A 25,077-nucleotide genomic window follows, 5' to 3' on the forward strand; every position below is an offset into this window, starting at 1 on the left:
CAGTCTTACGTCTGTGGTCAGCAAGGTTTTGGAAAGAATTCTGAGGGGTAGGATTTATGACTATTTGGAAAAGCATAGTGTGATTAAAGGCAGTCAACATGGCTTTGGGAAGGGAAGGTTATGCCTCACAAATCTTATTGAGTTCTTTGAGGAGGTGATGAAACAGGTCGATGAAGGTCGAGAAATAGGTGTGGTGTATATGGACTTCAGCAAGGCATTTGATAAGGTTCCCTATGGTAGATTCATTCATAAAGTTAGGAGGTATGGATTACAGGGAGATTTGGTTGTCTGGATTCAGAATTGGCTGGCTGACAGAAGGCAGAGAGTGGTTGTAGATGGAAAGTATTCTGCCTGGAGGTCAATGTTGAGTGGGGTCCCACAGAGCTCTGTTCTTGGACCTCTGTTCTTCGTAAATTTTACAAATGATTTGGATGAAGAGGTTGAGGGGTGGGTTAGTAAATTTGCAAATGACACAAATGTTGGAAGTGCTGTTGATAGTATCGAGGGCTACTGTAGGTTGCAGCACCTCATAGACAGGATGCAGAGCTGGGCTGAGAAATGGTAGATGGAGTTCAATCTGGATAAATGCGAAGTGATGCATTTTAGAAGGGGAAGGTTGAACTTGAATGCTGAATATAGGATTAAAGACAGGATTCTTGGCAGTGTGAAGGAACATAGGGATCTTAGTGTTCAAGTGTATAGATCCCTCAAAGTTGCCACCCAAGTGGATAAGGTTGTTAAGAAAGCATTGGGGGGTTTTGGCTTTCATTAACAGGGGGAATCGAGTTTAAGAACCGCGAGGTTTTGTTGCAGTTCTACAAGTCCCTGGTGAGACCACACTTGGAATATTGTGTCCAGTTCTGGTCGCCCTATTATAGGAAAGATACAGAGGCTTTGGAGAGGGTGCAAAGAAGGTTTACCAAGATGCTTCTTGTCTTACAAAGAGAGGTTGACTAAGCTCGGATTTTTCTCGCTGGAGATTAGGAGGAAGGGAGGTGACCTGATTGAGGTACACAAGGTAATGAGAGGCATGGAGAAAGTGAGGACTGCAGATGCTGGAGATCAGAGCTGAAAATGTGTTGCTGGAAAAGCGCAGCAAATAGGCAGCATCCAAGGAGCAGGAGATTCGACGTTTCGAGCATGAGCCCTTCTTCAAGAATGAGGACAGTGTGCCAAGCTAGCTAAGATAAAAGGTAGGAAGGAGGGACTTGGGGGAGGGGTATTGGAAATGCGATAGGTGGAAGGAGGTTAAGGTGAAGGTGATAAGGTGAGGGTGATAGGCCGGAGGGGGGGTGGGGGCGGAGAGGTCAGGAAGAAGATTGCAGGTTAGGAAGGTGGTGCTGAGTTCGAGGGTTGGGACTGAGACAAGGTGGGGGGAGGGGAAATGAGGAAACTGGAGAAATCTGAGTTCATCCCTTGTGGTTGGAGGGTTCCTAGGCGGAAGATGAGGCGCTCTTCCTCCAGCCGCCGTGTTGCTATGGTCTGGCGATGCAGGAGTCCAAGGACCTGCATGTCCTTAGTGGAGTGGGAGGGGGAGTTGAAGTGTTGAGCCACGGGGTGGTTGGGTTGGTTGGTCCAGGTGTCCCAGAGGTGTTCTCTGAAACGTTCCGCAAGTAGGTGGCCTGTCACCCCAATATAGAGGAGGCCATATCCCTCATGAGAGGCATGGATAGAGTCAACAGCCAGAGAGATTTCCCCAGAGCAAGACTGACTGGCACAAGGGGTCATAGTTTTAAGATTTTAGGAGGAAGGTATAAAGGAGACGTCAGAGGTAGGTTCATTACGCAGAGAGTTGTGAATGCATGGAATGCATTGCCAGTTGTGGTGGTGGAAGCAGAGTCATTAGGGACATTTAAGTGACTGCTGGACATATACATGGATAACAGTGAGTTGCGGGGTGTGTAGGTTTGGTTATTTTATTTTACATTAGGATTAAACCTTGGCACAACATGGTAGGCCAAAGGGCCTGTTCTATGCTGTACTTTCCTATGTTCTATGTAATTACACTTGCATTAAATTTAGGATAAAACTACAATTATGATTTTCCAGTGTAGCACACTTGCATGCACTGGAAACTTTGTATATTAATACACAGGGATCATCTTTGTAGACAGAAAAACTGTGTATGAGCTCTGCCCCGATTCAAATGAACAGAATAGATGACAGCCATTAACTCAGGCAATGCTCTGGCCAATCTATCAACCTCCTGGTTTAAATTTAAACAAAATCTGCCAGGAAAATGTCAAATAGCTCTAATGGGCACATCCCTCAGTGTAACAACTCAACCAATCAGAGTTCACTTGTCAACCAATCGGAATGCACCTCTCATTCAGCATCTGTTATTTTCCACTAACATAAAACAAAAGTTGGAAATCTGAAACAAAAGCAAAAATTTCTGCAGAAACTCAGCAGGTCTGGCAGCATCTATGGGGAGAAAGCAAAGTCAATGATTCAGGTCCAGTTCTGAAGAAAGATTGCTAGACCCAAAACATTAACTCTGCTTTCTCTCTGCAGATGCTACCAAACCTGCTGAGTTTCTCCAACAATTTCTGGGGGGTTTTTTGTTCCTGTTATTTTCCCTTCACTTTAGTATTTCTTGCAAATTTTCAGAATGAATGGAAGACAGGAAGTTTTGACTTAATGTGTCTTTTGTCAGCATTAATCAAAGTCTGTCATACTTAACAACAATGTACTTACTCCCAGTATTGCTCACTCGAACCCTGGTGAGGAATGGAGGTATAAAGGAGATAATAGCAGTCTGGATACAAAATTGGCTGGGTGAAATAAAATGGAGAATAGTGATCACCAAATATTTTTTGGGTTGTAGGAAGGCTTGTAATGGAGTTCGCCAGAGATCGGGATTGGAACAAAAACAGAAATTGCTGGTGAAACCCAGAAAGTCTGACAGCATCTGAAGGGAGAAAGCAGAGTTAATGTTTCAAGTCCAGTGACTCATCATCGAGAAATGGTAACTCCACTTTCTCACCAGAGATGTACCGTAGCTGCTAGGTTTCACCAGCAATTTCTGTTTGTGTTTTTGATTCAGATGTCCAACATCCATAGTTCGTTGTTTTACATCAGTTGTGGGAGCCCTGCTTTTCCTGCTTTATTTGCAGGGTATAGACCTTGTCTTGTAAGGGACAGTTTCAAAGTTTGGAGGTGACATGAAACTTGGAAGGATTGTAAACTCTAAGCAAGAGAGTTGAAAAGTCCACAAGTTCACAGACATGTTGGTGGAGTGAGCAGGTAGCTTCCAGGTAAAACTCAATGCAAGAAGTTTGAGACGATCCATTTTGGGGGGAGAAAACATTTGTAACGTCAGGGGTGCAGTACTTAAGAAGTGCAGGAGTGGTCTGGGCAGCTTTTCACAGATCATTGAAGATAGTAGGATATGTAGAGAGAGCATATGGTATCCTGGGCTTTAATACTGGAGTTATTAGGGTATAATAGCAAGAAGGTTATGTTGAACTTGTATAAGAAATTTGTTAATCCTCACCAGGTGTGCTGAGCACTGTTGTGAATGCTACAATATTGGAAGGATGTGAACACTTTGGAAGAATGCAGAAGAGATCGACAAAAATGATTCCAAAATGAGAAACTTAATGTATGAGAATACATTGGACAGATTGGGTCATTCTCCTTAGAGAGGAGAGGAGGGGTCAAGAGAAGATGTTTCAGACATTGCCAAACTCATATGACGTCTGAATAGAGTAGATAGGGAGAAACTGTTCCCCTTTGTGAAAGGATCGAGAATGAGATGGCTTAGATTTAAAGCGATTTGCAAATGTAATGAAGAAGATCTTTTTCACGTTCAGGTCTGGAGTGCACAGCTTTGAAATGTGATGGTGAGTTAATTGAGGTATTGGTGATTATTTAATTGGAAAAAGGGTGTGAGGAAGGGGTGTGTGGCAGGAGTCATAATGCTTGCTGGGGAGCAGTGTGGACATAATGGGCTGAATGGCCACCTTCTGTACTGTAACAATCTATGATTCTGTGACTCTTTCTCTTGTTTGTTTGTGGAATGTGAGTATTGCTGGCTAAGAAGACAGTCAACAGGATGTGATTTATCCATTCCCTGCAGCCTTACAGTGCAGTGGGCAGGATAAATTTCCTAATAATGGGGCTCATGCCAATCACCAGCAGGAAGAGGTGCCATCCTTAGCAAGAGTATCCGATTGACCAGCCATTCCACCAGTGTCAGCAGTGCCACAAGCTCAGTGGTGGGCACTGCTGGTACTGCAGGCAAGGCCACATGTGGGACCAAGGAATCTATAAATCCTGGATATTGGGTCGAGGAAGGTTTGGAAATCTTTGGTTGGGATGGATTTTGCAGAGCAGTTGAGCATGATGCTATGTGTAATTGGAGTGCCCCCAAGTTGCCCCCTGAAAACAACACCCTCCCTTCTTTCCTTCCCACCATTTTATGCATGTCTTTATAAACAAAATGTGGATTCCTACCGACTTGCTTTGCAAAATCCATTTCCAACTCTCCACCCTCAGTACCCTTGTCCCTTGATGAAGATTTCCAATTCCTTCCTGAAGGATCATCATTGAGCTGAAATGTTAATCTTATTCATCTCCCTGTTGAATATGTCTGCCCTGTTGAATAATTCTAGAATTTCCTGATTTCCATCTCAACCTTCCAGCACCTGAAATTCTTTGCTTTGTAAATCAACTTTCTTTTGTGCCTGGTGCCTGCTTTAGCTTGGTTGTGGGAAATGCAGTTTTGGAAAGTGCTCTTGCAGGACACTTGCCGAAGTGGTGAATGTTGAAGGTGTTCCTTGGTGAGTCAATTAAACAGGCAGCGTTCTCTTGGATTGTGTCATGCTTTCTGTGTTTCACAAAGTCCATAAGCCTCATCAATTGGATCACAAAACTGTAGAATAGAAATCAGAAGGAATGGTCATCAAACTTTACAGCACTGTGGTCAGACCTTACCTTAACTACTGCGTCCAGTTCTTCCCAACAAGACAGACAGACACATGGATACTGGGGACTGTAATGCTAGGAGCCACAAGACTGACCCCCTAGAATTGGGGTTTTGAGTTATGAGGAAAGATTCAAGAAATTGTACTTTTCAGGCTGCAGACCTGTTCATTTTGAGAGGTGATCTTATGCGGTTATAGAATGTGATTTTACTCAGAATATTAAATTTATGAGATTAGAGAGCTTGGTTTAAAATGAGGAAAAGCAATTTGAGAATTTATGCCTGGAATTCTGCAACACATGAAGAATGATTGACACACAGCACTAATTTCTGCATTGAGCAGTGGAGGCTAAAATCTAGAAATCATTGATGAAGCAATCAGATGTTGCAATATCAGGGTGTTCACCAATTATTCACGTCTGTATGAAGATGGAGTGATGACCTTCCTCATCCAGGATAAAGCTGTGGTCTCTATATTTATTGCTGCCTTTAATTCCCACGATCGCAGTAATAAAAAGAAAATATTTTGACTAATGTTGCAGATTTAATTTAATAAAGACGATTGCAATTTGAGCAGAGGGAAAGTTGATGAGGAATATGTGTCATCTGAGAATGTAGTAGAGGTCGTGGGAAGGGGAGATATCTAGAGGACTTTTGTGAACATTTCATAAATATCATTAGTACAATGTTCCCAGGAAGTTAAAACAGTGAATAAAATATTGAAAGGCATGGAAAGATCATAATATATAAATCCAGAGAGGTGTTGCACCTGACCGAGATCACATCTGGACAGAATCATAGACTCTCTGCCGTGTGGAAATACCATTTAGCCCATCAAGTCTGCATTGATCCTCTGAAGAGCTGCGCACCCAGAACCAACCTCTACCCTACACCCCTGCTTTCCCCATGGTTAATCCGCCTAGCCTTTGCATCCCTGGACACTATGAACAATTTAGCATGGCCAATCCACCTAATCCACATATTTAAAGTCTGGTTGAAGATTTGTAGCTCGGGTGTCCGTTGTTGTGGTTCTGTTCGCCGAGCTGGAAGTTTTTGCTGCAAACGTTTCGTTCCCTGGCTAGGGAACATCATCAGTGCTGTTGGAGCCTCCTGTGAAGCGCTGCTTTGATGTTTCTTCCGGTATTTATAGTGGAAGCGGCAAGAACAAACCACTATAAATACCAGAAGAAACATCAAAGCAGCGCTTCACAGGAGGCTCCAATAGCACTGATGATGTTCCCTAGCCAGGGAACGAAACGTTTGCAGCAAAAACTTCCAGCTCGGCGAACAGAACCACAATAATCCACAAATCTTTGGACTGTGGAAGGAAACCAGAGCACCTGGAGGAAACCCACACAGACATGGGGAGAACTTATAAACTCCACACAGACAGTCACCCAAGGTGGAATCAGACTTGCATTCCTGGCATTGTGAGGCAGCACTGCTAACCACTGAGCCACCGTGCTGCTCCATGCAAAATTGATTGTTTATTTCAAAAAAGAAAAATGGAACACAACTAATTCCAGCCCTTCAAGGAATGAGAATAAATCGAGGAAACAGGGTATTTTGCGGTTGAGAAAAGATAAATTCTTAAATCCTTTTAATGACTATTTTAAAGATTTGAATGTTATGTTTTTTTTCCATTTAATGCTTTCTAATTTTCCATTTCATTTTAGGTTGGGATTTATTGGTTACATTTAATGGATTATTTCTGTACTGGATGGATTCTCATTGTAGTTGCTCTGTTGGAACTCATTGGTCTCAGCTGGATCTATGGTGGGTATGACTGGAAAAAAAAATAATTACAATTGAAATGTATTTATGAGAATACTTTCACCTCTTCAGAGAACACTACAAAATCTACACTGGATATTGTGCAGATAACTCTTGGGTTTGAACAGTTAGTGAGGATTTAGACTTGAGTCAAATGAATAATGACAGAGGCAAAAGTTTAGGATTATAAAATTCATGAACTAATTTTATTGAACTATGTTTCAAAATCACAAGGCTATGATACAGATATAACAGGTGAACAACATCATGCATGTCCCACAGTGAAAAGCAAAATTTAGAAACTAATTGACTTGCTATTCAATCATGCCCTCACTTGATAACTACCCCACAGCAACTGAATCCTTCCAATCCAATTAACCGTGGCATACTTGCCTTCATTGGAAGTGGCATTGATTGTAAGGGTAGGCAAATTATGCTGCAGCTTTATGGAACTTTAGTTAAGTCACACTTGGTATATTACATACAGTTCTGGTCACCACAGTAGCAGATGGATGTGGATGCTTAGGAAACATTTACCAGGATATTGCAGGGTATGGCAATTTTAGCTATGAAGAACATTTAGACAGACTGGGTTTGTTTTCATTGGAATATGAAAGGTTGAGGGGTGACTTGATAGAAGTTTAGAAGATTGTGATGGCATGGATTGAGTGGAAGGTAAGAGGTTTATTTCCCCAGGGTGGAGGGATCAATTACTAGGGGACACACTTTCAAGGTGTGGGGGGATGTTTCGAAGTGATCTACAAGGCATGTTTTTCATACAAAGGGTGGTGAGTGCCTGGAACACGCCTGCTAGAGGAGATGGTGGAAGTAGACACAATAGCAGCATTCAAGAAGCACCTGGACAAATACATGAATAGGAAGGGAATAGAGGGATACAGATCCTGTTCGTGAGGACAGTTTTATTATGGAAGAGCAAAATGTGTAAGCGCAGGCTTAGAGGGCCGATAGGCCTATTTCTATACAGTTGTGTTCTTTGTCCATTCTGACTGTTTCAAAACCCCCAAATATTCCCTTCCACCTTCATAACAGAAGCATCACATGGGTAGATTCTTAACATTGTTTCAAAACTTCTCACTTCCCTGACCACAATGATGATCCTACAGAATCAGGAGATTCCCTTAATGAGATTGTTCCTGTGAGTGGCTTGATCGTCATAGAGATTAGGAACATTAATATGCTTCCTGATCCTTTATCTTGGGACACAGGAATAAGAGTAGGCCATTCAGTCCATCCAACCTGTTTCCTTATTTAATACCATCATGGTCAGACAACACTCCAATGTCTTTTATCTGTGCTATCCATATCTATTCATTCCATTGGACAAGTTTCTTGATCATTTTCTTGCCCTATGGTGCCCTAAGAATACAGCCAAGGGAATACTATTTACTGATTACCTATTTACAGGAATTAACATGAGCCATTGTTTCCATTCCCTTAACTATTGTTCACACAAAGATCAGGCTCATCAATTCTAAAGTGATGAATGCAATTTCTTAGCCGACATTTTACATTTCCAGATTTTGGGAGACCAGGCATTGGCTGGAAGCTGTACACCAGGATCAGGCAGATGTCCCAACACACTGGCTATATGGGAATTGCCTGGGAATGTATGATACTCATGGAAATACCCAGTGTCAAAAATCCTCTGAATAAGTTCCAACTCTGAGTTAGAGACAGAGACTTCAGAAAGTTCTGACTGACTTATAATTACCCAGGAAATGTTAGAAGGATTAAAATCTGCTCTCATTATAAAAATGCCTCCCTCAATCATTTACGTTGACCTGACAATGAATAACATTAACAGTCTCCCACCAAGTCATTCACCTGTGACATCACTTCCCATGGGCATGTGACCACCCACCACTCTCTATTCCAGACAACACACACCTCTCATCTCCACTATCAAACACTCCCAACTCCATACCTGACCAGATCCAAATCTTCCACAACCCTGCTCCACAACCAACATGACTTCACCACATCATCAACCCCCACTCATTGGCACCTTTGGCCTCAACCTGCCACCTCACTTCATCTCCCATTCACCTTGAACACTTGTCTTCTCGAAACAGTGTGAGAGTTCCTTCAAGACCTTTAAATCTTGGAGTACAGATAATCGATTTGGTGATAGGGAACACTCTGTTCATCCAATTTGAAATCTTCAGCAATCCTTTCTCTGTTTAACCTGTTCATCAATGCCACCTGTACAAGATGAATTTCAACAGAAAACAAGCTGCCCTGAAGACAGGACAGCGCGAGTGATGGTGTCTCTCTGCTTCCTTGCTATTCACAGGGATAAACAGATTCATCAAGGACAGTGAGATGATGATTGGGAAAAGGAATTGGCTCTTCTGGCTCTGGTGGAGAGCTTGTTGGATTCTGATCTCTCCGTGCATTTTAACCGTAAGGAGATGTTACACCTTTGAGTGATTTAAGCTGAATGTAAAAATGTACAGTAAGTCCCTTTCATCATGTTACTGATTTTACTTTCTGTGTTTATTTCATTCAGGCAATCTTAGTCTGGTCCTTAACAACATTTGCCCCTCCAACATATGGACCAGTTGAATACTCTGTCTGGTCAATAGCGCTGGGCTGGTGTATGATCATCTTGTGTATTATGTGGGTACCCATAATAGCCGTGATGAGAGTTGTCCAAGCTGAGGGCCCCACCTTGTGGCAGGTGAGGAAATGTTTGAAAGATCAGCAAACAGTTTCTGTGACAACCTCTCAGACTCCTACTTTACAGCAACTTTGAGTAATACAGTGCCTCTACTGCTATATTATATCCCACTGTACTCCCAAGAAGTGTCATAAAGTAAAATCTTACACCAAACCTCACGACAAATTACACAGTAGAAGAACAGAAGGGCAGCACGGTGGCACAGTGGTTAGCACTGCTGCCTCACAGCGCCAGGAACCTGGGTTCAATTCCCGCCTCAGGCGACTGACTGTGTGGAGTTTGCACATTCTCCCCGTGTCTGCGTGGGTTTCCTCCAGGTGCTCCGGTTTCCTCCCACAGTCACAAAGATGTGCGGGTCAGGTGAATTGGCCATGCTAAATTGCCTGTAGTGTTAGGTAAGGGGTATATGTAGGGGTATGGGTGGGTTGCACTTCGGCGGGTCGGTGTGGACTTGTTGGGCCGAAGGGCCTGTTTCCACACTGAAAGTCTAATCTAATCTAAACAGAAGCTTGGCTGAACCAGTCGGTGTGAAGATATGTTGAGAAGGAGAAAAGAGAAATAGAGAAGTCTAATAGTGAATATGTAACCACTGGTGATTGTCATTAAAATGCATTTGGTTTACTAATGTCCTTCACGAAAGGACATAATTGATTCTTACCTATTTTGAGAGCAAACAAAACATCCGACATCAACCTAAGCACCAGACAGGACAAACACAGCCTTGCCGACACTGTGATGTCCTCCTTATTTACATCTGGGGACTTGTTGCTTAATCGGAATAGCCTCTCCTATCTCTGCATCATGCACCATTAGGCTAATACTTCCCAGGTTATTTCCTCATATCTCCCCATGTGATAGTAATGCTCTTTCAGGTAATTTCAATTTTTCTCAGGAAGATAACCCAATCATTTATCCCAATTTTTGACAACTTCCTCATTGTCCCATTTAATTTGAGGAATGTCCAGTTCAGAAGCCTCTGAACTTGGCTCTTCCTTCTGTGCTGTAATCATTAACATCTTCTCTTGCTTTCCTTCCCTGTCAAAATATCTTTTGAGTATCCCACAAGACACACTCTGTGAGATTTCTTCCAGTCTGGGGTCCATATCAAGTAGTTTACCTCACTCAATGTCCTTTCGATTTTATAAGATCCACTAAATCCTGCTTTTAAAGGTTCACCTATTACTGGAAGTACCACAATACCTTATCCCTGATAGCAAAATAGCAATATTTTGATTTCTTATTCCACTTGCTGAGTCATTGTGAGCTGTGGTACTTTTAAATGCTGTTGAGTCAACTCCCTAGCTCACTTTAATCATTCTCTAAAATTTGACACAAAGTCCAAATGGGTGGTCTCTGAATTCTGACATATTAATTTCTCCTTAATCAATTTTAGTGGTCCTCTCACTTCATGTCCAAAAACTAATTCAAATAGACTGAATTCGGTGGATTCATTTGGTACATCTCTGATAATAAAAAGAACAACCAAATTCCCTTATTCCAATCATCTGGATAATCCTGACTATAAGCCCTCAACATGGTCTTTAGTGTTCAATGCCATCTTTCTAACGCTTCCTGCGATTCTGGATGGTACGCAGTAGATTTGAATTGTTTTATGTCTAAACTGTCCATAACTTCCTTAAATAGTTTGGATGTGAAGTTTGACCCTTGATTTGACTGTATCTCTGTTGGTAGTCTGTATCTAGTGAAAACTTTGAGTAATTCCTCTACAATCCTTTTAGCTGTGATATTGTGTAATGGAACAGCCTCTTGAAATCTTGTCGATATTGGTTCCCACTTTTTGTTTGTGGTAGGGGACCTACTCAATCAATTAAGACTCTGGTAAAAAGTTCCTCAAAATCTGGAATAGGTATTAAAGTTACAGGTTTTATTACCATCGGTGGTTTTCCAATCACTTGACATGCATGACATAGCTGGCAAAATTCAACTACATTCTTGTGCAGTCCAGTAAAAATGTCTTTGTATTTTAGCTTGTGTTTTCCTCACTTCTAAATGGCCTCCAAGTGGTGGTTCATGTGCCACCTGCAACATTTCCTTTCTATACCCCACTGGCAATACAATTTGATGAATCTCTGCCCATTTCTCATCTGCTTGAATATGTGATGGTCTCTGTTTCCTAATTAAGACATCATTTTTCAGGTAATAGCACACAGGGATAAATTCAGACTCCTTCTCTGTATATGCCTTTTGATACAATTGCTTTAAGTTTTCATCTTTCTGCTAAACCTCAATGAGTTTTGCACAGGTAAAGATATTTGCATGATTATTTATTTATTCCTGTTTTATCTTAACTAACTGATTGAATACAGTCTCTGCTAATGCCACTTCAGATTTCTTATCTGTACCCTTTGATCTCTCCTCCTTCAACTGGTGACTCTGTGACCTCATTACTACACAAACAGGGAAGATTCCCAAGTAAGATTCTTGCAGTGCTTTAGTTGCTTGAGTATCCACAGGTCTTTCAACTACAGTAGGCAGCACACCTACCAGTGAATCAGCTGTATCATTCACAAGGACAAATTGTTTTCCTGGAACCGATACTTTGTCCAGTACTCCTATACACATTCTCCACTCTTTTCTAGTCACTCTAGCATCATTTTACATATTTGAGCACTTTTTGTCTCACCATGAACTCTTGTTACCAGTAACTTTTCTGGCAATAGTCCTTCAGGAGTATATTCCTCCACATCCTTCAACATCACAGACTGAGAGAATCCTGTGTCCCTTAATATTATAACCTCTTTACTTGCTACTCTAACATGAATATACTTTACCTTTTCAGGTATATTTTTAAAGCAGATCTGGCATTTCTTCCTTAACCAACCTCTGATCAGCTTGTGCACTCTGATGCAGCTTTCTAGTTCCCACTGTTACCACTCCAACAACACTTCCAGGGTTATCCTGCCTTCCCATGCCTGGCTTTCCTGTGCTTTTCCTAGCCCACCAACACTGTGATTTCATGTGATCTACTTTATTGCAATAAAAACACTGGAGCTTTTACCTTCTTCTTCCCCTTCTGGGGTTTCCTTTTTACGCTGTGATAAGGTCTCCTTATGATCTTCACTGAGATCTATCTCACCCTTTCCACAGGAGGATTTCTCTTTTCCCCAACTTCTATCCCTCATGGATTGAAATTGATGCAGGAAGTCAGACCGTGATTTATGGACCAACTCATAATCATCAGCCACTTCAATTGCTAAGCTTGCCATTTTTAACTCTCTGCTCTGCCAAATGAATTTGCACTATGTCAGGCAGTGAATTTTTAAACTCCTCCAAAATAATTGTCTCTCTAAGGGTATTGTAAGTTTGTTCTATTTTTAAAGCTCGTATCCACATACCAAAATTACTTTGTTTAATTCTTTCAAACTCAATATAAGTTTGACCAGGGTTCCTCCTTAGATTCTTTAAACGTCTATAGGCTTTCTGGTACCAATTCATATGCGCTTAAGATTGATTCTTTTCCCTACTCATACTCCCCAGATACCTGCTCTGATAGCGATGTGAATTCCTCACTAGCTCAACCCACAAGTTTGGTTTGGATCAACAAAACCCGCACACTGACTGGCCATTGCATTTGTTTAGATTCTTTTTCAAATGAAATGACAAGGGCTTCCACATTCTTCTCATTAAATTTAGGCCTTGTTTGAACATACTTAAACAGTTTCTCACTAGGCTTCTGACTGCCAGGGGCTTGCTCATCCTCACTCTCTTCCTCACTAAACCTACCTTCAGCCTGCATCTCCATCCTTTTGTGCTGACTTCCCTTTTTAAGTGTCAATTTCTAAAGTTTAATCTCTTTGCTTTTTCTTTCTCTTCTGCTAGAGTTCTTCATTATCTTTCTTTCTCTGTGGCTAAAGCCCTTAATGTGTTTGCTTTTTCTCTCTCTTCTGATTTTAATTGTAATTCAAACTGTTTCATTTCTGCTGCCCTTTCCTTATCTCTCCCCTCTAACTCAAGCTGCTTCATTTACAATCGAATTCTTGCCATCTCTACAGATCCTGATAGTGTTTCCAGCAAATTTGAATACTGAGCTACTGCTGAATTCATCTCATCTTTCCTCACATTAGGAGGTAAATTCAACCCTAGCTTGTCTATTAATTCCTGCAGTTTGGTCTTATCTGCCTTTTGCAAAACCCCCGAGGTCACTTCTTCCACCTCCAGGACCTCCTTGGTGATTGAAAGAGCCATTGCCATCCGAACACGGTTTAAACCAACCAAATCAACACCCGAAATAAAAGACACTAGCAACTACCACTCGCTGTTTAAATCCCGCAAAAAGCCCCCAGTCTGTCATGGACTAGGTCTGACTGTAACTTTGCTATTTGTTTAATGAGGTGTACAGTGGATATTCCTGGAGTACATCAGCTTGGTCAACTGCCAGGTTTTAAACAAACAAAATTTATTTGCAAAATTATAAAATGAACTACAAGGAACAGAAAACAGAATACCCGATAACTTATCCTATCCAAACCCTATCTAAGGATGCTGTTCTGAAAATTCTTGCAACAATCCCAGTACACAGATCCCTAAGCACAAACAGCAAACAATGGCACAGGCAGCATACAGTTCAAAATCAGAAGGGCAGAAGGACAGAGAGAAGGCTTCCAGTTTCCCCCATGACTCTACTCCCTCCCGTACTGAACTGAAGAGCTAGAGAGCTGGCCACATCCCCTTGACAAGACCAAGTTTTCAAAAGGTCTTTCAAGCTTTTGATCTGAAGCAGTATTTGTTTGGGGAAACAACAAGGCCCCAGTGAACCATTCAAAGTTCAGGCACGATGGAGCCTGGCCAATTATCCCCTCTCTAAAAAAAACTCAAGGGCAAACTAACTTGTACCAGACCATTACTGTGACAATTGTTGGGGGCTTATAATCCAATCCAATCAAAGTGATCACCCCTTTCTTATTTTTAGTTCATCCATATAGCTAGACAATCACCCAGGAATATTCTAAGTACAAGTTGAATTCCCTAATCAAAAACATCATTCCCTCACCTCTCTTGTGCACCTTTTTATCCTTCTGATAGCATCAACATGCCAAGCACTAAGCTGCCAATTATCATCCTCCTTCAGCCAAATTTCTGCAAAGGGTATGATATCCCAGTCCCATGTTCCTATCCATACCCTACGTACATCTGCCTTACCTGTCAGTCCTCTTGTGTTGAAATAAATGTGTTTAATTCATTCTTTTTCCTCATAGCCCGCCATGCTCTTGCCTGCCTTGTTTATTGAACTTTCTCCCTTTATCTTCTGTATCAGTTCTCAACCTTTTCTCTTTTCTCATTGTTGCTCCCATCCCTGACCCCCATCACGGTTTAAGAAAATGCAGTCAGAGAGGAGAAGGGTATTATTAAGCAGGAGAGGGGTCAGAAGGGATTTACCAGGATGTGGCCAGGTATGGAAGGTTTGAGTTATAAAGAAAGGCTGAAACGTTTTTTCACTGGAGCGTAGGAGGTTGAGAGGTGACCTGATAGAGGTTTATAAAATAATGAGAGGTATAGATAGAGTTGATGGTAGTTGTCTTTTCCATAAGATGGGGAATTTCAAGACTAGGGGGACATTTTTAAGGAGAAAGTGAGGACTGCAGATGCTGGAGATCAGAGCTGAAAATGTGTTGCTGGAAAAGCGCAGCAGGTCAGGCAGCATTCAAGGATCAGGAGAGTCAATGTTTCGGGCAATTTTTAAGGTGAGCAGTGAGAAGAGAGAGATTTGAACAAGATATGAGGCAATTTTTTTACACCAAGAGTAGTTTGTGTGTGGACTTACTGAGAAATGATGGATGTGGGTACAATTACAGCATTTAAAAGATATTTTGATGGATATGTGAATAGGAAAGGTTTGGAGGGATATGAGCCAAGACCAGGCAGGTGAGACTAACTTAGTTTGGGATTATGTTCAGCATGGACAGGTTAAACCAAAGTGTTTCCATGCTGTATGAGTCTATGACTCTATGACCAATCAGAAAGAGGCTGGCAAGAAGTCAGGAAAGCTCCAGAGTGCATTGCGATCCGGAACAGATTAGTGTTGGATGACCACATTTATTTCTGGAGAAGGTGGGACGTACAAGTGTTCTGGTTTTCTGAAGGTATTGCTGAATGTGATGGTGGGATTTAAAACTAATTTTTGCAGGGGTCTGGGATACTAAATGGAGGTTCAGTAAAGGTTAATGTACTGAAAAGTATTGAAGACCCCACCATTGCAATGCAGAAATTCGTGCAAATATATTCAAGTTAGTGCAGAATGGAGTGTGGCAAAGATGGATGGCATTTTTTAATGCAAGGAGTCTTGTGAGTAAGGCAGAGGAGTTGTGCGTGTTTATTAATGTATGAGGATCTAATATCATTGCTATCACAGAGATGGTTGTGTTTGATGAAAGAACATGATTGTCAGCACAATATTCTGGGTTATAGAATCTTCAGGTGAGATAGGGGAGATGGGTGAGGGTGTAAAAGAGCTGGTGTCACCACATTGATCAGGGAGTCAGTTACTCCAGTAAGCAGGAATAATATCTTAAAACAAACACAAACAATGCTGCAGAACACAGAAGGTCTGGCAGAATCAATAGAGAGATAAACAGAGTTAATTAGTTGAGTCCAGTACAAGGCTTCTTCAGAGTTGAAAGTTGTCGGAAAATGGGCCTTTATACTTTTGTCAGAGACAGAGGAGGGTGTAGGGGCCAGAGGACCAGTGCAAAAGACAGGGGGCAGCAGCAGCAAGAGAGAACAGCTCCTTCGGGTGATTGATGGCGGTTGCAGCTGCCATGGTGATCGGTCTTCCTGTGGTTTTTTTGTTTCTGCATGGGAGTCGGTTGGGGCAGGGCCCCATGCAGTCCCAGATCCTTGGCTGGCTCTGGCTCTAGCACTGAGGTCACAGATGAGGCCTGAGCCAGGATCCCGATGACTGGTGGCAGCTTCGCAGGGAGAGCAGTAGGTAGGAGATCAGGCCCATGGCTCCAGCTCAGACATAGAGGCTTGTGGGAGACATGGCAATGGCAGGGGTGGGTCCATAATTAAGAACTCAGAGCCCAATGACAAGACCCTGGAGCCCGTTACAAAGACCCTGGCTGATGTTAAGCAGTGAATGGAGGAGGAGCGGAGGGTATTAAGAAGAAGAGGGAAAGATGAACTCAAAAGCAGTAAAATTTTGCATTAAACTCAGTCTTTCAAGATGACGCTGAATGTGGTGACACATTGCATTTTGCACAAGAGAATACACTTTTTGTTGTATTTTTATATGCAATCATCACTCTTCCAAACCCACTGGTGTTTGTGATTCAGCCAAAAGATCATGCACCTAGCAAAGCTTCTAATGATCCAGCCAGATGGCTAAGCTGATCAGTAAATAACATTTGAAAGCAATGGAAGTTTTTCAGTAATTAGCTCTGGATCTCACACTGAGAGAGCCCTATCTAATCATACAATTCAGAATATTGCTTTACCCTATCAATAACCTACTCCAATACAGATGAAGACTTTTGAATATTAATGTGCTGCACTTTCAATTGGTGACTTGCTGATAGTCAGAGGCAACAGTGTAGGAACCATACTATTTAATAGTTACTTAACTTTTCCAACAATAGAACTATTACACCTCACTTTAGTAAGCATAGTTATAATTTAGGCGATAACATTTCATGATGGAATGCTAAAAAAGCAATACAGATTTACTTCTCTCTTATAATCTTCTAACTTTAAACATTTGGTTAGAGGTGAGACTGCCAGATCAATGGACAAGCAATCATGTTTTTCCCAAATCCATGTACATTTCATCTTATATAGGGATTACAAAACTGCAGCCACACATTCAAAACTAATTAAAATTTCATTACGTAAAATGAACTCGGGTGGCAGGGGATGACAATTATATTTCTAATATGGGAGAAGACCCATTCATTTTTAGAAGAAATCTTAGATAGCTTTTCTTTGGCTGAAGTTCAACTTGGTTTGGATTCACTTGGAAGCTATTCCTTTTAAAACCAGCGCTTTGCCCAAACCCTGAGGACAGGGAATGAATGCACTTTGACTGTAACTGTTCTGAAAACAAATCATTTAACTCAATAGAAATGTTTAGTGTGGAAATTGAATGATTAGCTAAGTAGAGTTACACCTGTTATGAAACACAGTAAGAGGCTGACTTCTGACTCAACAAGAATAATCCATTCATGAGAAGTTGAAGGACTTTTGGCCAAAAGGAGTGTCCTCATTTTACTTCCAATTCTTGTGCAAGTGGAAGAATAGTTCATTGATGTCTGAAAATGGACCGAAGGCATTTATTTCGGTTCTTACTGAATGACAATCGGCCAAGCCCTCCACAGGATACGGTGAGTATTTCAACAAAACAAAACAGTAAAAATCCATGTAAGACAATTTGAGATACTGTTGATTTGTAGATTTTGGTCATTGTGAATTGTAGACTCTCTGTTGACATCTGGCTGTTTCTAACCACAGAGACATTGCTGCTAAATAGAGAACTGCACCATTTTCCGATAGTTGTGGGAGTGGTGACTATACATTTCACTTGAGATCTAGTCTGAGAAAGATTAATGTCTGAGCTTGCCATTTCAATTCTTTCTCCCAGGATACCGCCAATGAACATGGTGCTGTGGGTGATGAGAATGTGGAACGGGGTAACTGGTCTTCGAAGATTGATTACCTGCTCTCAATGATTGGTTATGCAGTGGGTTTTGGGAATGTTTGGAGATTTCCTTACCTGGCTTACAAAAATGGAGGAGGTATGGTAGAGAAATTAAAAATATCGGAGAGTAAGCAAGGCAGAACTAAATGGATCGATTTGTTGACTTATCCTGAAAATTGTAGTTCAGTAAATAACAAATGTTTATTGCACTAAAAATGATATAGTAAATAATGCAGAGTTAAACAATTTCAATGTGAACTGGTAAATTCAATCCCACAGCTAACAAGTTTGACTACTATTTCCTTATGAAGAGAGAGATATGTCAAGGTAATAGTTTAAAATTAGCAATGTGATGCATCAAATATATGCTATTTATAAACCAAAGTAAATGGTTCATTTATTAATTTGCAATGTATTTTCAATTGATATTGTTTAGAATGCGAGCCATCGACCTCAGATATATTTACTGCACAATGTGTGAAATCCTCAGAAGAGCAGGCTCCTCAGTCAGGCCCTGTGTTCAGGTTTGTACATTATCATCAAAACTGCTCAAATCAGGACTCTTCACAACCCACACCATTGGATTGATGGAAACCAAGCGCAAATGTATAAGAAATGTCACAACATGGCTGTGTAAAGTGACCTGAAAAGATATCTGATTGTGTTAGAGAGTGAAATTCACAAAACGGGAATTTGGACATTCGTAGAGATTTCAGGGTAAATTTTAATCCACCCACATAGTGTAAGCATGGAGTTTCACTTGAAAATTGAAATCCTTTCCGCTATTTTCCAGGTGCATTCCTTATTCCCTATTCTGTCATGCTGGCCCTTGTTGGGATACCATTGTTTTTCTTGGAGTGTTCCTTTGGTCAGTTTGCCAGCCTTGGGCCTGTTGCAGTGTGGAGGGCTGTGCCTATGTTACAAGGTGAATGTTTATTTTATCGATACAGTCGCAGCAAATTCGGAAAAGTAATAGTGTTGATTTAATAAATAATAATAAACCTCCCTTATCTGACAAAGGTTAAAGGAAAGCTTGTGAAGTAATGTTGCACTCTGATCTGCCATACACGTTATTAGATGTGGTACATGCTGTCTATTGGTTTTTGGCTCATAGTTTGTCAGGTTTTTTTTTATAAAAATGATGAATTGAAACCCAGGATTCGGGACCTAACACAGCAGAGTGACATCACTGGTAAGGCATAAGTTCATTGGTTGATAATAGCTACTAACATGACTGTTATTGGCTACTATCAGGTTGAAGGTAAATAAGGGAAATATTTAAGGTTACAAATTAAAAGATCAGTTGGAATTTTTTGAAAAAAATCAAATTAAGAACTTTTTAAATAAAATCGAGATGTAGGGCTAGACAATATCTTGTAACTGCATGAAATTGGAGTTGATGGACCCTACTGAGGAGCTGAAAATGTGTTGCTGGAAAAGCGCAGCAGGTCAGGCTGCATCCAAGGAGCAGGAGAATCGACGTTTCGGGCAGCTGGAAGTGGATGAGCTCTAGATCAGAGTCTGCATGCAGCCCTGCTACACTGTCGCCATCTTGGAAAATTGAGGGTTTGCAGAGCAAAAATGACCCTGATGAGAGTTATGTCCAGGCCTCCCAGCAGCAGTCAGGATATGGGTCAGAAAATAAATCAGGAGGTAGAAAAGGCATGTAAAAAATGATGCACAATTGCAGTAATCATGGGAGTCTTCAACATACAACTGGACAAGGAAAATCAGGTTGGTAGGGGATCCAATAAAAAAGGGATTTGCAGAATGTCCACGAGGTGATTTGTTGGAGCAACTTGTGATAGAGCCCTCCAGGGGACAGGCAATTCTGGATTTGGTGCTGTGTAATGAGGTAAACTCGATTAAGGAGCTTAAGGTGAATGATCCATCGGGGGCAGTGGCCATAATATGATAAAATTCACCCTTCAGTTTGAAATTGAAGAGCAGGAATCTGGTGTAAGATCTTTACAATTGAGTCAATGCAACCAGAAAGCCATGAGGGAGGGCTGACCTGAGTTGATTGGAAGGGGACCATAACAGGGAGGACGGTAGAGCAGCAATAGCAGGAGTTTCTGGAGGTAGTTTGAGGGGCAAAACAGAAATTCATCCCAAGGAAGAAGAAACATAGTAAAGGGAGGATGAGGCAACCACGGCAGACAAGGGAAGTCAGGAATAGCATAAAATCAAAAGGAAAAGCATCCAATGTGGTGAAAATTAATGGGAAGTCTGGAAATTTGGAGGCAGTTAAAAACTAGCAGAGGATACTTACAAAAGCAATAAGGGGGAAGAAGATGAATTCTGACGATAAGCAGATTGTAATATAAAAGAAGATTGCAAGAGTTGCTTTAGATGCATAAAAGGTCAGAAAGAGGTGAGAGTGGACATTGGACCATTAGAAAATGAGGCTGGGGAAGTAGTAATGGGGAACAAAGAAATGGTGAAGAAAGTGAATAGGGACTTTGCATCAGTCTTCACTGGTGGAAGGCACCATTAGTGTGCCAGGATGTCAAGAGTCAGGAGGCAGAGGTGAGTGTAGGGGCCATTCCTGTGGGGAAGGTGCTGGGGAAGCTGCAAGGTCTGTAGGTGAGTAATTCAGCTGGGTCAGATGGACTACACCCCAGAATCCTGAAGGTGATAGCTGAGGAGATTGTACAGGCATTGTTGGTGAATATTCAGGAATCACTGGAGTCAAGGAAGTTGCCAGACAACTGGAAAATGGTTAATGTAATATCCCTGTTTCGGAAGGTATGGAGGCAGAAGGGAGGAAACTATAAGCCGGTCAGTCTGACCTTGATCATTTATAAGATTTTACAGTCCATTATTAAGGATGAGATTGTGGAGGGTTTGGAAGTGCATGGTAAAGTAGGGCTGAGTTAGCACAGCTTCATCGAGGGTAGGTCATGTCTGACAAGTTTGTTAGAATTCTTTAAGGTGGTAATGAGCAGGTTAGACGAAGGAGAACCAATGGATGTGATCTATTTGAATTTCCAGAAGGCCTAAAATCAGGAGCCATGTATGAAGCTGCTAAATGGGATAAGAGCTGGTGGTGTTAGGGGCAAGGTCCTGACATGGTTAGATTAGTGTGGAAATAGGCCCTTTGGCCCAACAAGTCTACACTGACTCTCCAAACAGTAACCCATCCAGACATGGATAGAGGATTGGCTGACTGTCAGAGGGCAGAGATTAGGGATAAATCCACCAGTTCCACAAGGACTGTTAGGACCACAACATTATACATTAACATTCTGGACAAAGGGACTGGGGGCATCGTTGCTATGTTTGCAGTTGTCGCAAAGATTGGTAGAGGGACAGGAAGGGCTGAGGAAGTGGGAAGGCTGCAGAAGTACTGACAGTAGTGAGGAGAGTGGGCAAAGAAATGGCAGATGGAATACAGGATGGGAAATTGTGAGAGTTATGCAATTTGGTAAGAAGAATAGAAACAAAGACTATTTTCAAATTGGGGAAAGGCTTTGGAAAACCAAAACATAAAGGGTAGGAGTTTAGGATTCCCTTTAAGTTAACATGCAGGTTCAGTTGGCAGGTAGGAAGGCAAATACAGCATTAACATTCATTTCAAGAGGGTTAGGATATAAGAGCAGAATTGTGCTACTGAGGTTCTATAAGGCTCTGGTCAGACGGCATTTGAAATATATGAAAATGTTTGGACCCCATGTCTCAGAGAGGATGTTCTGACCTTGGAGGGGTCCAGAGTAGGTTTACAAGAATGATCCCAGGGATGAAGGGATTGTCAAATGAGGAACAGTTAAGGACTCAAAGGAGCCGAGGAGGATTTACAGAATAATGACATTTACAGAATAATGAAATTTACAGAATAATGAATGGTCTGAATAGAGTAAACCGGGAGAAGATGTTTCCACTCGTAGGAGAGACTGGGACATGAGGGAACAGCCTCAAGCTGAAGGGACAACTCATCAGAACTGAGATAAAGAGGAATGTCCACAGCCAGAGGGTGGTGACTCTGTGGAACTCATTGATGCAGCAGGTTGTGAAGGCCAAGTCATTGAGTAGACTCAAGACAGAGATAGATAGCTTCTTGGTGGTAAGGGGTGCAAGAGTTATGGGGAGAACTCAAGAGAATGACTTTCAAAGACATATCAGCCATGACTGAATGGCAGAGCAGACTCAGTGGGATGAATGGCCTAATTCTGCTCCTATATCTTATGACCTTATGGCCTAAGACTGGGCATGTGTGATTATCACCACTCACAATGATAATGGTGCCCTAAAGAATTAGTGAGAGGGCATATAAAGGTGAAGACAAGGAGCATCATTCTTGTAATCTAGACAAAGAACTATAACATAATTAACATTTCCTGTTTAATACAAAAAGCCTTTGAAATCTTTACTGTTGGACACTGAATGTTGAAGCAGCCAACATAATCGATTAAACAAAACCAATATTTCCCCAAAGGTGTAGTCAGCCAGGGCAGTCTCCCTGTTCTGTCCTGTGCTCACTGAAAGAAAATCCAATTTGGTTGAATGACCAGCCAAATGCATGTCAAATACATTATTTTAAATCAATAATTCACAAACCAGACTCCCCTGTTCTTTCTTCTGTTTTCAGGTGTGGGGATTGCTATGATGCTTCTGATTACAATGTCCAACATTTCGTACAACTGCATCGTTGGCTACAGTCTATACTACCTGTTTGCTTCCTTCCAATCACCCCTACCATGGGCAGACTGCTTCAGTTGGTGGGGAGCAGATGAAACATGCAGCAGGGCCCCCGAAGGTACAGTGTTAGCTTCTACTGGGGAAAGTGTACACACCGACTGTTCATTGTTCATTCTGTCAGTCTGAGTGAGGGAGAGAGATGAACAATAGTTTCAGTGACCATCCTCATTGTGGCCATACAGCAGAAAGACTCGGATAGAAAGCAGCAGCAGGAATCATGGCACTGAGTCACTGGAATAGCAGGACAGTCAGTCAGAAATAAATAGTGAAACATCAGAATTTAACAGTCTTTCACATGCCTCACGTTTACTTTCACCTTGTCAATAAGTCTGTGTTGTGTTCTTTCTGACTGCGTTCATTGTTTGTATCTCTCTCCATCCCTGTATTGTGTCTCACACTGACTCCCTTCTCTGTCTATTACTGTGTTTTTTGCAGCTATCATTTTCTTAACTTATTCTCTTTCTCTGAGTTTTTCCAAATATCGATCATCTCACATATATTTCTTACACAGTCTGACTCTAAGACACACAGAGTTTTTGTTGCAATTATTTAAATGTCTCATCTCTTTAATTTCATCTCATCTTCCACAATAACACTATTTAACTCAGGATGTCTCATGTCACTATCAAAGGTTCATGTTGTGTGAATTGACAAGACTTAATGTGAAATCTTGATGTGAGTCAAGTTGAAATTTCTGAAACAGAGGACAAAATACTTCAGCTTTGAAAGAAAATCTACTTTTAAATAAACTGGGATTGTGGGTGTTCCCCTGACCATACTGTACAGACTGGGGCTGTGGGTGATCCTGGACATCAACTACAGTCTGAATAATATGGTGATAAATCACCCACAGTTCCAGTCTGTACAATACAGATAGGGGTCACCCACAGTCCCAGTCTGTACAATACTGTCAGGGATCACCCACAGTCCCAGAGTGTACAATGCAGTCAGGGATCACCCACAGTCCCAGAGTGTACAATACAGTCAGGGATCATCCACAGTGCCAGTCTGGACAATACAGTCAGGGATCACCCACAGTCCCAGTCTGTACAATACAGTCAGGAATCACCCACAGTGCCAGTCTGTACAATACTGTCAGGGATCACCCACAGTCCCAGTCTGTACAATAAAGCCAGGGATCACCCACAGTCCCAGTCTGTACAATACAGCCAGGGATCACCCACAGTCCTAGTCTGTACAATACAGCCAGGGATCACCCACAGTCCAAGTCTGTACAATACAGTCAGGGATACACCTACAGTCCCAGTCTGTACAATACAGTCAGGGATCACCCACAGTCCCAGTCTGTACAATACTGTCAGGGATACACCTACACTCCCAGCTTGTACAATACAGTCAGAGATCATCCACAGTCCTAGTCCGTACAATACAGCCAGGGATCACCCACAGTCCCAGCCTGTATAATACAGTCAGGGATCACCCACAGTCCCAGTTTGTATAATACAGTCAGGGATACACCCACAGTCACGGCCTGTACAATACAGTCAGGGAACGCCCGTAGTCCAGTCTGTACAATATGGTCAAGGATCACCCACAATACCAGCCTGGACAATAAAGTCAGGGATCACCCACAGTCCCAGTCTGTACAATACAGTCAGGGATCACTCACAGTCCCAGTCTGTACAATACAGTCAGGAATCACCCACAGTCCCAGAGTGTACAATACTGTCAGAGATCACCCACAGTGTCAGTCTGCACAGTCAGGGATCACCCACAGTCCCAGAGTGTACAATACAGTCAGGGATCATCCACAGTGCCAGTCTGTACAATACAGTCAGGGATCACTCACAGTCCCAGAGTGTACAATACTGTCAGGGATCATCCACAGTGCCAGTCTGTACAATACAGTCAGGGATCACCCACAGTCCCAGAGTGTACAATACAGTCAGGGATACACCCACAGTCCCAGTCTGTACAATACTGTCAGAGATCACCCACAGTCCCAGAGTGTACAATACTGTCAGAGATCACCCACAGTCCCAGTCTGTACAATACTGTCAGGGATCATCCACAGTCCCAGTCTGTACAATACTGTCAGGGATCATCCACAGTCCCAGTCTGCACAATACAGTCAGGGATCACCCACAGTCCCAGAGTGTACAATGCAGTCAGGGATCATCCACAGTCCTGTATTTTTGCATTGAAGAGCTTCATATCTTTATTCCAAAAAAAAACTCTCGAAATTTTAGGACATTTCCATTATTCAATATTCCAGAAGAATAGAACTCAGTTTTTCTCTGCCTCAGACGAAGTGATGGAAGCTGGTACAATTAAAACATTTAAAAGTTAGCTGGATGTGTATATGAA

The 25,077-nt window shown here is 41.9% G+C and overlaps 1 protein-coding gene across 1 annotated transcript in view; it reads left to right on the plus strand.

Annotated features, from left to right (window-relative positions):
* The first annotated feature begins 18,027 nt into the window (after positions 1-18,027).
* Positions 18,028-25,077, plus strand: part of LOC132820035 (sodium- and chloride-dependent neutral and basic amino acid transporter B(0+)-like) — a 49,269-nt gene continuing 42,219 nt past the window's right edge. Inside the window, exons 1-3 of the mRNA XM_060831955.1 lie at positions 18,028-18,148; positions 18,845-18,976; positions 22,640-22,807. Coding sequence (XP_060687938.1) covers positions 18,079-18,148; positions 18,845-18,976; positions 22,640-22,807 — 370 coding nt within the window. The 5' untranslated portion in view covers positions 18,028-18,078. The remainder of the gene's footprint in view (positions 18,149-18,844; positions 18,977-22,639; positions 22,808-25,077) is intronic.

The sequence above is a fragment of the Hemiscyllium ocellatum genome, chromosome 11 (assembly GCF_020745735.1).
Source record: "Hemiscyllium ocellatum isolate sHemOce1 chromosome 11, sHemOce1.pat.X.cur, whole genome shotgun sequence".
NCBI classification, from domain to species: domain Eukaryota; kingdom Metazoa; phylum Chordata; class Chondrichthyes; order Orectolobiformes; family Hemiscylliidae; genus Hemiscyllium; species Hemiscyllium ocellatum.